Source organism: Tympanuchus pallidicinctus, unplaced genomic scaffold (genome assembly GCF_026119805.1).
Source record: "Tympanuchus pallidicinctus isolate F22 unplaced genomic scaffold, pur_lepc_1.0 scaffold1, whole genome shotgun sequence".
NCBI classification, from domain to species: Eukaryota; Metazoa; Chordata; class Aves; order Galliformes; family Phasianidae; genus Tympanuchus; species Tympanuchus pallidicinctus.
Window position 1 is genome coordinate 60,785,621 of NW_026294618.1, and position 14,040 is coordinate 60,799,660.

A 14,040-nucleotide genomic window follows, 5' to 3' on the forward strand; every position below is an offset into this window, starting at 1 on the left:
GTGATTCCATCACTATATAAAAAATACATACATGGTATCTACCATCTATCTGTTTTCTATAGGTAAAAAGTACTAATTTGTAAAGAGAACGTACTCCTCTATTACTTTATATGAGGTAGCTCTGAAAAGACTTTTTAACAAAAATATAGCCACTGATTGAAACATAATCAAATAAGGGATTCAAATACTACATTTCTAGTGTTTCAAGATAAAAGCAAAAATAGTATGTTTATATTAATAATCTCTGAACTGATATAATGAGTGGAGTCATTAATATTTCTTTTACTTGGAGAAAATGTTTTTTTTTTTTTTTTTCTTCCATAGGAAATCAGGCAGCATATTAACAAGGAGAGAGAAAATCACAGCTGGCTGAAATCTAGACTTGCAGTTGTTACTAAAATATGTACCGATGTGGAGGCCAAGAAAACAGAAGATGAGCTTTGTAAACTTTCCAGTGACTTCAAAGGACTTCTAGATTTGCTGACTGAGGTACAGTATGAGGAAAACAAGAAGCCTCCATTTATAATGTCACATGAAATGGCATAAATCATGGCTCCACACATATCCTACTGTGTATTTTTAGTTAAACTGCAAACATTCAAAAATGAAAATAATTTTGTTTTCTCGGCAACTAGCAGTAAAAAATTGCTGGCAGCGTTATATTTGGTTGGCTTTTTTTGTTTGTTTTGATTTGATTGGATGGTGGTTGTTTGTTTTTTAACAGAATTTGAGTGTCTTAGTAAATATTCCTAATAAATATAAAAACGTCAGTATCTTTAGAGACAAAAGTTTTCTAAATTGATCTTTTCTAAAGATGAATTTTCTAAAATTAATTGGCAAAAGCCATCAACTATTGGATATATAACTTGATTTTAATATTGATTTGTGTGTCTTTTATGCTGAAACAATAAAGAAAATATTGAAGTGGTTTCCAATCAAGACATCAAGCATGCACTGAATTTGCAGAAAAATACGGCATGTGTCTGAAGTCTGAAGGGTAACGAGATACTGGAACTACTGAAATCATGACAAGTTTCTGGCCAAAAAGTAGAACTTCTCAGAATCCAGTGAACCTTTTACTTCTGTGGGATCTCAGTGACTTTACTGCTTTATGATTTTCGCAGTAAAAAGACAGATTAGGAGAAACTTGGTACCTGCTCCACTTAGATAGCGGAACAGATCTATTTGGAAAACAGTCCAGTATAGAGAAAGATTTGATTTCAAATTCTATAGTTAATGTCAATTCGTGAAGACCTTTCAGGTTTTCTAAATAAGTAGGAGTTCCACCAAATTTTTCTGAACTTCTGTGGTATGAAAAGTATGTTTGGAAAATCAGTAGGAACCAACATTCTGATTTCCAAATTACTGGAAATAATTATTTTTAAAAAAATCTTACTTTTTGAATAAGAAAGTACTTAAGCTTTTTGTTTCTTCCAAATGTCAAAGCCACAAGGAGTCTGAATGATCTTCTGCAGTGAATATGAACTGGAAGGAAAACTCTGAGTAAGGGAGGATAGAAAGAAAGTTGTTTCTTAGATCTAGAATGCTATGAAAATCTTAAATTACAGAAACTGTCAGGATGTACCCTTTTCTGATAATCAGATACAAGTAGCTATCTAAGTCATACAAGAAAAGATCTTTTTGATAACTTGAATAAATATATCATTTTCTTATAAGATTCTGTGATGCATGTTGTAGTCTGTAAAACCAAGGTAGCAGCGGGCTTTAATATACTTGTGATTGGACAAGGTTTTGCTGTAGAAGGTCTTAAAGGCGATGAACTTTGTTTGTGAATTGAGTAGCATATGCTTTTCATAATTTGAATCAGCTTGTAATGCTGAGGACAGCACATCTTTGAAGTTATCATCACAAGAGTTTGTCACAGGCAGCTCTTTGCCTTTTGGCAGTGTAGTAGGGAATATGCCCAAAAAAGACAAAGATGGTTAGAGATTTTAAGTCTACATTTCACTTGCCAATGTAAAGCTGAAGGTGTATGCCATGAATTCTGGAGATAAAAGTGGTTTTAGTTTAGACAATTCACTATATTTTTACAAAAGGTATTCCAAATACATCTGTGCATTTAAAATATAGATGTATCTTTTAATGTGAAATACATACAGTTATAATTAATTGTAGATTGAAAGGACATTAGGTACTGTTGGAGATTGTGTCCAGTATAAAGAAGAGGTTAAAAGTGCAATCGAAGAGTTAATCAACAACTCAAAGGAAGCCCAAGCAGAAGCTGAAAAGATCCTGGATACGGAAAGTTTATTGCAAGCTCAGCAACTACTGTTTCATCATCAGGTACAGTAATTTCTCCATAAATGTCCACATTTTCTTTAAGGCAGAATGAATATAATTACCAAGTTATATTTTGTCCAGTGATATAGTTCTCAAAGTTTGCAAGAGTCATAACCAGGAATAACTGATTTTCTGGTAATTCTATAAAGCAAAACATATCAAGAAATACATAATGCAATTTGGGCATCCTTCTGCTTTCTAATGCAGATTGATGATATATTGCTTTGGTCAATCTGAGATTTCAACCTATTACTCAGACTGTGCATGACAAATTGACTTGTGGATGCTGCTGCAATTACTCAACTTATCCAGCTTCTAGAACATTCATTTGGATGAATGGCCATATATTGCCACTTTCTATTTGTATGCCACATAAAGTGTATATACTTTTCAGAATCCGTGTCTTGTGCTTTGAGTATATGAGACTCAAGTAATATTTCCACAATTTATTCCTATTCATTGTTCGCATTGTATACCCCATTGCAAACTGCAAAATGCAGTTTCTCCATGTTTCCCAAACATGATTAAAAGTCTGTTAGCTCTTGCTGTATGAATCCTTCTAGCAAAGAACAAGGAGACTCCGTGCAAAGAGACAAGGTGTGCAACAGCAGATTTTCCAGGCTAAACAGTTGCAGATTGAAGGTGGACTGCCAAGTGCAATGCAGGAAGATTTACTAAAGCTAGAAGGAACACTGGAGAACATGCAGCAGACTATGGAGAAACGTGAAGAGCAATTGCAAGTGGGTACTTGAAAACAAAACTAAAAGCATATATTCTATTCTCCCTTCTTTTTTTTAATTAGTGGGAAAAAAATATGCAAATAGTCAGGATGTACTTTCTTATCTCTGAATCTTGATCCTCAGGATCTTTGTGATCAGTACCTTCATAAAAAATTCTTGAAGCTGCTATATACTTATGCTATATAATGCTATAAAGAACTAGCATTTTGTTTGAAAGTATGTAAAAGTCCCAAACTCTCTATCATAATATTATCTATCATTTTTAGTAGCCATCTGTGGATTACTGTTTCAATTAGCTAATCACCTTTTCTGGTTAATAAAAATATCCGTGACCTTTAATTTGTAGTACTCAGGCTGGATGTTACAGTAGTAATATCTGATATTGCACAAATATAATCTGTGTCTGGAATGTTGGAGTACTTGTTGTCATCCTAAACTTAGTGAAGAAAGAAGCAGTAACAGAAATAAAATTGATTGCTTTGGACTGTATAATTTATCACTGACTAAACTGGGATTAAAATTTAAAGCTTCTTGCACCCATATCTGGATTGTCCTTTACATTTCATTAAGAAGAATTGGAATATAGCTGTCCACCACTTCACGTGACTGTTTATAATCATAAAAACTATTCCCAGTGTTAAAACACATGATGCAAAATGTGATCAATGGAGCCTCAATAACTTCAATAATTTATTATGAATACATTTTTTCCCAAATACAAAATCTTGATTTGGCTGTGCTTTATTTCGGAATCAAAAAATATTTAATTCTTTTTTGTCATAAATAATTTGTAATAATTCTTGCAACTGGCAGTATAGTCCTAGTCAGTAAAATGTTGGTCAAAAACAAAAAATATATCCTTATGTATCTTCACAATTTTCTACTGTAATTTTTTCATGAGAAGACTTGAAAATCCTTTTAGATATAATGCTGATTCCTGCCACCATAAGCCAGTAAGCAACTGCAGTCATCCCTTCAGATGTATAAGTTTTACATATAAAATGTTTTAAATATTCCTAGCAGTTTAGAAAGTGTGCAAAATCAGTGAATTAGTGTAAAAATGAAAGCTTTATTGTGTTCAGGACGTTTTCATGTGTAGAAATAAGTAGCATTCCAGGAGAAATAGTTTTATTTTATGATAGGAATTTCCGGGTTTTTTAGTAACTTAAAATGATTTTTTTTTTCTCCTGTTTGTCCTTTTTGTGGTTTTTTTTTTTGTTCATTTGTTTTCTTGTTTTCTTTTTTGTAGGTCACAATAAATAAATGGGAGCAGTTTGAAAGAGACAAAGAAACAGTAGTAAAGTATCTAAATCAAGCAAGCTGTGCGCTTGAACGTATCTTAAACTTTAGCAGTTTAGAGAGCCTCTCCTCAGAGCTGGATCAGACAAAGGTATTCCCTGTGAGAATACAGGAGCTGAGATATCCTCCTGCTTCTTTTGTTAGCATGATCCAAGTGCATTGCATACAATCTTAGCATGATTAGTGCTAATGCTGGTACATATTGCTTATAGAGATTAGAGACTGCATAAATCGTTTAGAGGTAAACAGTTATTTCATGAAAAGATCATGAAGAATTACTCAACATCCATAGATGAAGTAAATAAATGGGGGGGTATAATAATTTTGGGGGCTTCCCATTTTATGTTCAGCAAACATTTACAGTAGTAAGCTAAGCAGCATCAAGCTTCGACATACAAAAAGACCCACATACAGTGGCTCTTTGCTAGTCATGTGGCTTATGCAAACTAGCACTCGTCTAGTCTGAAGAAGGCAAAGGAGAGACTTCCATTATAAGGAAGCTATGAGTCAGGTGCTCTTCATATGAGAAGAACATCCTAGCCCGTTTTATTTTCTGCTACAAGTGATTGACTGTCCTGAGTGCTCTGTATTTCTTTACATTTTTACACTTCGATGGAGTTTATACAAAATTATATCCACATTCTTGACCGTTCATATTTACCATGTATGACAGAAAACAGTAAAAAAAATTGAAATCACAAGCTACAAGATATTACAAAGACATGTCTGTAAGGGATAGTGTCTAAGGGTAAATTAAAGATGATTACTGAAAGCATATAATATTCTGAAGTTCATAAAGAATTTTCTTGAAGAGCTATAAGATAAACTTCCACTGGTTGAGCTAAAATCTTTTGAAAGTATATAGTTTCCCTTGCTATATTTTATTCAATATAGGTTGTTTTTCTTTTTTAAATGAACAAACTTCTTTAAAAAAAGTAAAAACCCAACACCAACTTCTTAAAGGCAACATGGTAGGTAAGCCTTCTTTAGAGATTCCTTCTGTGTATTTACACATTCATAATACATGTTTAGGGCACTTATGACTTCATAAAAGTGCGAAACCTTTTTCGACCACAAACAAGAAAAAATAATTTTGGTGAAAATATATGAAACTGTACAGTTATGCTAATATGTCTTATATCATTACAGGAACTTTCTAAACACAGTGAAGCCATGGCAGTACAAGCTGAAAACTTGGTGAAGAATTCTTCTGAGATACAGCTTGGTTCAAAGAGAAAACAAGCCCTGCAGCAGCAGGCAAAATCTATCCAAGAACAAGTAAAAAAAGTGGATGTTACTCTAGAAGAAGAGTATGTTCTTAACAAGTCCTAATACTTATTCTCCACTATAAGATTGTATTAGATCTCTAAAATCCCTTGATAGTATTTTGTGTTATTTCATCAGCTCCATCATTTTCAACACATCATGGCATAGCTACAAGATTATAGTATCAAATATGTTAAAATGCAGAATTGCAACACATGCAAATCTGTGTTAGGTAATACATTATTTACAAAATTACTGTAGTTGCATTTATCTTATCACAGTTCTTATCTTTAAGCCCCAGTAATTAATCTAATTTCTCAAATACTGAATATTTTGGGAACAAAAATTCTCAGTGCAAATATGAGAATGTCTACCATGTTCTCAATTTTCATTTTCCCCTATCTCCATATGAATGTAAAGAAGTGCCTTTATCTTAGTTGAATGCCTAGATTTTATTTCATGGAGAATATCAAAAGCTGTTTCTGCCATTACAAATTAACGAGGCATCATTTGCCAAAGTATGGTTAAAGTAATAATGTTTAATTTCTAAGAAAATATTCTTAACTACGGTGAATATTTGTAGCTTTTGATATTTGTTAAAGTCTCATCTTTTTTTTCCTCAAGTAACTCAAAGTTATTAAGCTCAAAGTCACTCTATTTGCAGTTCAGCTTTTGCCTTTTTTTTTTTTATATACACATACATTTGTATGCGTGTTTGAAATTTGTATTTTTAGAGATGACCCACAAATGATGGACAATATAGGCCTATTCTATGTTGTCTTACTGGATTTATGGCGCAGATTAATTTGCCATACAAGTTTGAGAAGACACTCTGTGGTGGAATACTAAGTATCCCATCTGAATATGAGCAAAAGACAATGCCGTCATTAATGTTTTGTGCTTTTTCCCTTATTGACCATTGTTATGCTACTATGAATTAAATGCATTTTTCTCTGTGGTGTAAAACAACAGTTTTTGAACAGAGAAGAGTTACAAACTAACCTCTGCAACATTAACTTAGTAATTGCTGTTGGTCTGATTTATTTTTTGTGTTTCACTCTCTTCAGGATGGAGTAATGAGAGTGATTTATAGACAAAAAATTTACTATATCTTTCTGAATATTTTACCTTTTTCTCCAAAGTTACAGAAAAAGAGTGATTTTAGTGTCCTCCTTCTTTTATATAGGAAATTTATCCTTCCAACAATGAGGATTTTAAAGCCATCTACTTCTAAATGAAAGCTATGTTGATACTCCCTTTTGATCTCAGTGTGGAAGAAGTCTTAGCTGAATGTATGCATTATGCAGAATGTCTGTGGTATTGTGATACAGCAGATAATAAAATAAATCTCTTCTGCAAAATGTGAAAATGAACCACTCTATAGTTAATCTGCAGAACGCACAATCAGTGTGTAAGAGCTATGTTGCAACACATATCAATAAAAATCTTTTTCCAATAGTTTAAACTGAATACTAGTGGTGCATATATCAGTAAAAAGAAGAGGTAAATTTATTTGAAAATAAAAAAGGAAAAACAACAAGGCCAAATTTTAGATGCAATATTTTCCTGCAGCTTCCTCGAGTGTTACTAAGAGAAAAACGAAATGAAAATAAAAATTTCTTTTGAAATGAATGTTTTTTTAAAAGAAAAATGTATTTTGGAATTTTGTAATATTCAAACTTTTCTAATGATGTTTTTGTATAGTCAGCAAAACAAAAACTCCATGCAGGACCTACGTTATCACTGACATCTTTACAATGGCCAGAAATTAACAGAAACTTGTACGTAGGAAGTTAACATTAGATCTTGTAAGGAACTTAGACCTCTTATATGTGACCAAACATTGGGGGGTATTTTACTATCCATAAGATATAAGCATCACTCACATACAGACACTTTTTGACATATATTGGCTTTGAAACATACATTAGAGATATATATGCATATATTTCAAAGCCTACATATATACACATATATATTCACTTTGGGATAGTTGAGTCATCTCTTGATTCTTTGGCTCAATATCAAGTAATTGCCCCAGGAAAAAGTGATTTCTTATACACTAGGCAGATTGTTGTTGTAGAAAAAATCAAGTCCAATAAAGCCATCAATCATAGCTAAAAACATTTACTTCTCTAATATACTCATTATAACACTTCTACGTTATTGATTTAAAGGGTCTGTCAACTAACATCTGTGCACAGTAATCTCTATTTTTAGTTGCTTGATATAATCAAAATTCCATATAGTTCCATATAAATCACACTTTCCATGATATCCTTCCTGCTGTCATGAAATTCTTTACATACAACTGATCAATGAAATTGTGTTCTGTTAACCTTTTGGTGTCCACATTATGCCCAATGTAATTGTTTGACTGCAGGTGCACTGTCTAAAAGAGAGCCAGGTTTGAATTGAATTGCACATCTTGGTCTTCTAAAGCCAGGATATTTTAAAATGCCCTTCCTGTAGTCTGAATTAGTTACATCTTTATGCAAGCAAGAATATGGACAACTTCATTATATTAAACTGTTTATTCTCTCTAATTAATTTGGTTAATTTTAGTCTTAAAAGAATGGAAATGATGAAAAACAAGTGGGATCATTTTGGCAAAAATTTTGAAGCTCTGTCCACCTGGATAGCTGAAAAAGAAAAAGAACTGGAAACTTTGGAAACACTCTCATCTCCTTTGGACACACAGATCAGCCAAATCAAGGTGATTAGTTCTTGTTATGTAGAGCATTAAAGAACAGGGTTATTTTTGGTTTTTTTTTTCTTTTTTTTTTTTTTTTTCTAGAAGCCAAGAAGGAGAACAAACATTTTATGCGTTTCAGAACAAGCATGATATAAAGATGACCTGCTTAGTATATTAAGATACCAAACAGTAACATTTTACTTAAGTTAAAGGAAAATTCTTCTGCCTTCTCTGTTAGTGGTTAGTTTCCAGATATGGAGTCTTTGTGCATATAGTTAAATATTGAATTTATACTCTTTATTTTAGCACAAAAAGTAGATACATATATACAAAGTCTATATAGGTGGTGGTTTTTTTTAATTAAACATGCATCATCTAGTGGATATTGATCTACATTTTAATCTTTCAAGCTAAAGTTATAATTTGATTTATGTATGTTTTATTATGAACTAATAAAGGAACTATTGCTTTTTGTAGCTTGCAAATCTATATTCCATTTATTGCAATTATATTTACAAAGTCCTAAATTCTGTGTCATTTAGTTTCTCGTTACAAACTAAGATGCATATTGTCTCCAAACATTTCCATTTCAAAGTCTGCCTTGATATCCTTCCACTAAGAAAATGTTCCTACATGGGGCTGTGTGTTTCTATGGGATCAGATTTTTTTTTTAGTGTGTTTACAATTTTCTTTAACTTGTGACCTACCTACTCTTCAGAAAGTGCAAATTGTGCAGCCTTATTGCAGTCATGCACCTGATTAATGATACATATTTCAAAAAGATCCCATCGTTTGGTATGATGGAAAGATTTTACCAACAGACATTTTTGTTTTTATTTGATCACAAGGTCATATAGACTAAGCTAATTAACTTTATTGATTTTATCATTGAAAAATAAAACAATGCTTGTTCTTCTGCTTCATTGCTACAACTCAAAAGCAGCTTCCTTGTGGTTCCAGTTCCACTGGTATACACTGTCATCTATTCTTATTTGTCAGTAGTTACTATATAGGATGCTAATGTTAAAGACAGAAAATAAATTAAATGATATTAATATTGCATTACAGTGTAATAATTCTTTCCTGTTTAAATGGAGCCTAAACAAGCTCCACCACTGCATTCAGGCCAATATTTCAGACAAGGTCTTCCATGCTATATAAGCAGATAAACAGTAATTCTATCAACATCTTCCAAGTTTCTGGATATTCCAGCACAATTCTTCATTTAAACATATCAACAGAATGAAAATGGCTGAAAGGTAGTTGTTTCAAATGTTTGAGTAAACAGAAACAAACAAAAAAAAACCCTGGTAAAATCAAGGGTTCATAATTGAAACTCAGGTGCACTAAGCAATTTTATGAACAGTTATGAGTCAGATAACATCAGATATGTGGATGTAGCCTGAGGTCTCCTTCATGAGCACGGTTCTAATTTTGCAGATATTGCTGTATTTTAGTGTAAATTTCCTGATGGATTAGTTTGTATCACAATGCTTATCAGCATATTTAGTTCATAATTCAATGAACAGCATTTTAGTAAGGATTTGCTAAATGAAGAGAAAATAATTTGTTCTGATACATTTGAATGAACAGATATTTAAAAAAAAAAAAAAAAAAAAGGGAGGTCAGCTGAATATAATTATCATGAATATTAGTGGTAATACTCTGCTTTTTAAGACATTGTTTGCAAAACCCGAATGATGTCTGAAGTGATGTCTGCAGAGCCAGATTTTCACCTACGCAATTCTCTGAAATTCCTGGTGGACAAAATGACAGTTCTCACAAGGAGTGAAAACTGGTGGCAGACTCAATGAGAGCCTGAAGGCCTCAATTATACACCTTCTTTTATATAACTGAGTGAATTTAACAGAAGAGTGTGGGAGTAAATAAGTGCAGCCTAATTTGTATCTGCTGCATTGTTAGATAATTTCAGCTTAAAATAGGCAAATATACTATTTTTCTTCAGCTTCATGTTCTCATGCAAAAAAGATGTTTTATAATCTGAATTAATTCAGAATATATCACATAAAAGGATGCATAAATGGTTACAGAACCACATACTTTTTCCTATACCGTCACCCTACTAATTCTAGACTCAATGTTGCCATTTCTGAGCTATCTAATGTCACGTAAGGTACCGTATTTTTACTGCAGTTATACGAGAAAGTGGGCATGTTTAGGCCTATGAGGGTGAATTTTAAGGAAAGTTTTAGGTTGATGTCACACACACACACACACACACTTCTTAATACTATTATGTCTGAGAATGCTGATGCCTCTTCCAATTTCAATGAGATATTTAGGCTCACTCAGTTCCCTTCCTGATACACATTCTCTAGTTTTTTTGGAGAGAACTCCAAGGACATGCTACATCAGCAGAAATTAAAAGAACTCTGCCATGAAAAGAAAAAAAAATCTCCAAGTTCTAAGATATTTTCTGAACAAGCAGCCACTAAATAAAAAGTACCAGAAGTTTCTCTCTTGCCTATTGTAGCTGTCAAGTCTCCCTCTAAATTGCAGTAAAATCAACAGGAGGAAATTGTCTTAGACCTGGTGAAATATAAAGTCAGTAGTTACGCATTTAGTAATGGATATAGAAAATAACTGCAAAGTACCAAAGCCACTGTCACAATAGTTTTATGGTAAAATCCAATTTATACTTCAGTTAAGTTCTTTATATAGTCTCTGCCAGGGAGCACGTTAACCTTAACTCAGCATCTAAATTAATTTATATTCTATTACACCGCACTATCATTTTAAATTAGAAAAGGAAACAAAATAGGCACCCTTTTCATGGCAGACTGATTTTAAAAAAAAAAAAGAAAGGGAGCTTATAGAGCATATTAGAGACTTTCATAACTAGATTTTTCAATAAGTCAATGAACTCTCCTCTTTTTAAATAAAGGATAGTGGTAACAAATGTGAAAGAAGGAAGAATAGAGTATATTTCTGAGAGTTAAAAAATATTGTACTTCTTTGTTTACTATTACTTTACATTTTAGGTTATTAATACAGAAATAGATGGTAAAATAAATGGAATCTCAAAACTAGAAGAAGAAGCCAAATCATTTACCCAGTTTGTTACTTCTGGAGAATGCGCACATATTAAAGCCAAACTGACTCATATCAAAAGGTATTGGGAAGAGCTAAGAGAACACGCACAGAGATTGGAAGGAACCATCGCAGGGAATGCATCAGCACAGAAAATATATGAAGAAAGTCTTAAACAGGTAGACAATACAAAATCTAATGGGTTATTTTCTGCAATTTATAGAACTGTTCTGTTTTTCCAAAATTGAATATAAAATGCTATATTTTACTAGAATGAACTAGAACATGAGTAGCTTTTTAAGGTAATCACAAGACTTCCGCCGGTATATTTTTGCTCTGAATGACTTAAAAAGCAGGCTTGGGAAGATATTTTAATATACACACTAAAAAATGTACACTGTCTTTTAGAAAATCTGTATGAGTCTTCTGGATATTACAGTGGTGAAACACATATCTATGAATTCTGTAATTTGGTTGTTAGCATGCAGGTGTGATACATTATGAGGAAATTGAACATTATCTTGTCCCAGTCCCACGGAGCTGTGTACAGTTTGATTTTTAACTTCAAAAAATACTCAGAACTACAAAAGACTAAAATGTAATATTTTCTTGGCACTAAAAATTTATAAAAAGTTATTTAAAGCATGACTGTATTTCTTACTGTTTACAGACTGTTTTTATTTCCTTTTCTTCATAGGTGCAGCAGTCAGTGTCTGAATTTGAAACTAGGTTAGCTGAGCCTCTCACATCATGCACTTCATCATCAGCAACGTATGGAGACCTACAGGATTGCACGGTGAGCATGTGGCCTGTGACTTCTGCCGCTGAGTCAGGGAAATGCTACCACACTGACCTCCTTACAAAAGCCCCAATAAACCCCCAGGCCAAGGGCTGCCTGAAGTCCTGTAGCCTATGATGGAGGCAGGACTCATTGTCAGAGTGGGTTGACCTGGTGAAGGCTCCAGCAGACATTTTCTGCTAAGTCTTTCACTGTTTCCAACATGTTTGGAGGGCTTTTCCCCATTCTAGAGAAAGGAAAGCCTTAAAAGTATGATTCAAATCTTCAGGTTTTCATTTTTAATTTTATGCATCTAGAGCATTGTGAAAAAAAAAAAGAAACATTTCTAGGATACATTGTTCCTCAAGGATTTTTAAGAAACTTGTGTCTTGATATAGAGAATTCTGATTGAAAACATAAAATTAAAAAAATGAATTGCCCTGGAAGTTTGTTTGTTTGTTTTGGACAATGCAGAAACTGAACGGTTCTGGCAGACAAGATTTTGTCTGAGCTGCTAGAAGCCTCTTTGTATTTGAGCATTTGGTTGAGTCCATCATAATTAGAAAGCAAATAATGGACTGGTATTCAGAATACATATAAAACCCAATCTCTTATGAATTTGATGACATAGCTTCCCTTCCCTTTCCTTTCCTTTCCTCTCCTGAGTTTGTAATATGTTCTTGCCATGATAGTCTTTATCTTCCATTCTGACAGAAGTTCACTGTACATGTTCCTTGTCTTTCCCTTATCGTGCCATAGACTTCAGTCCTCTCAGTTTGGAGGGACTATTTGTAATTACTGTATCTGTATAAATTAAAGCATGCTATGGGGGGTTTGGATACAGAGTTGTCCTACATGATCATTCTGCACTGCACACCTGTTCAGAATATCTCACTTCTCTTTCCTGACAGGCTTTTCTTTAACACTGTTAAGATAAGATAAGATAGTCTTTCCCCGCTGCAGGCTTGTGGTGATTGATACACTTGGGATGTGTGTATCTGGGATAGATTTTGAGATAAATGTAATATATAAAGTGACTTTCTGGTCTGGAAAATGTGGCATTTTGTCAAACTATGGGTATAAGTATAGAATTTTTTCCAACATCATTACTGTAGCTTTGATGTTTATGTATGCAACTTCTCCTTCTACTACATGTCCATTAGGACCTTTGTCATACTGTGGAAAAACTGAGCAACACACTGGCCTCTCTCTCAGTCTGTGCCCGAAAGGCTGCCAACAAAGAAAAAGCTGCTCAGGAGGTTACAGCATTACAGCAGAGATATGAGAAGGTATTAGAAAATGCTAAAGAGAAACAAATGTTGCTGGAGACTCTTCTGGCTCGATGGCAGAAGTAAGTAAGCTACTACGTCTGCTATGATGGACACAGAGACCTTTCTGCTGTCAGACTATGAGACCAAGGGGAGGGCTTGTTTTGGTAACGCTCCACACGTAATTTTCTCAGGCAGGAGAAAGAGCTGTGTGCTTTCCAGATCTGGCTGGAAGGGTGTGAAGCTGCAGCCAGGCCTTCAGAGCAGTATGTTTCTGCTGACAGAGTTAAGCTGGAAGGTGAACTGCAATCGCTGCAGGTATGTTTCAATGGAAAGACTGAAACATTCCCCCATATTTCTGTAGCTTTTAAAGGATTCAGTTTTTCAACTGTCATCTGAAAAGTCACTTGATTCTGGGCTTTAGAAATGTGTTAGGGAAATACTACACCACAAAGACACGAAAATGACAGGAAAAATGTTATTTGCAAATACAGTATGCCTGCTCAAGAAAAATTATGTTCTAATATATCCTATTATTTATCAAAGAATGATATTGATCTGCTTCCCAGATGATCATTTCTCTAGAGAAATTCCTTTATTAAGCAATTCTGCTCCCTTAGCCGCCTCTTGTCCAGGCTGATT

General features: G+C 33.6%; 1 protein-coding gene across 1 annotated transcript in view; it reads left to right on the forward strand.

Annotated features, from left to right (window-relative positions):
• SYNE1 (spectrin repeat containing nuclear envelope protein 1) overlaps positions 1 to 14,040 on the forward strand; it is a 282,683-nt gene that overhangs the window by 94,558 nt on the left and 174,085 nt on the right. Inside the window, exons 28-37 of the mRNA XM_052694476.1 lie at positions 325 to 489; positions 2,137 to 2,304; positions 2,865 to 3,041; positions 4,291 to 4,431; positions 5,490 to 5,650; positions 8,172 to 8,322; positions 11,304 to 11,531; positions 12,050 to 12,148; positions 13,294 to 13,481; positions 13,593 to 13,716. Coding sequence (XP_052550436.1) covers positions 325 to 489; positions 2,137 to 2,304; positions 2,865 to 3,041; positions 4,291 to 4,431; positions 5,490 to 5,650; positions 8,172 to 8,322; positions 11,304 to 11,531; positions 12,050 to 12,148; positions 13,294 to 13,481; positions 13,593 to 13,716 — 1,602 coding nt within the window. The remainder of the gene's footprint in view (positions 1 to 324; positions 490 to 2,136; positions 2,305 to 2,864; positions 3,042 to 4,290; positions 4,432 to 5,489; positions 5,651 to 8,171; positions 8,323 to 11,303; positions 11,532 to 12,049; positions 12,149 to 13,293; positions 13,482 to 13,592; positions 13,717 to 14,040) is intronic.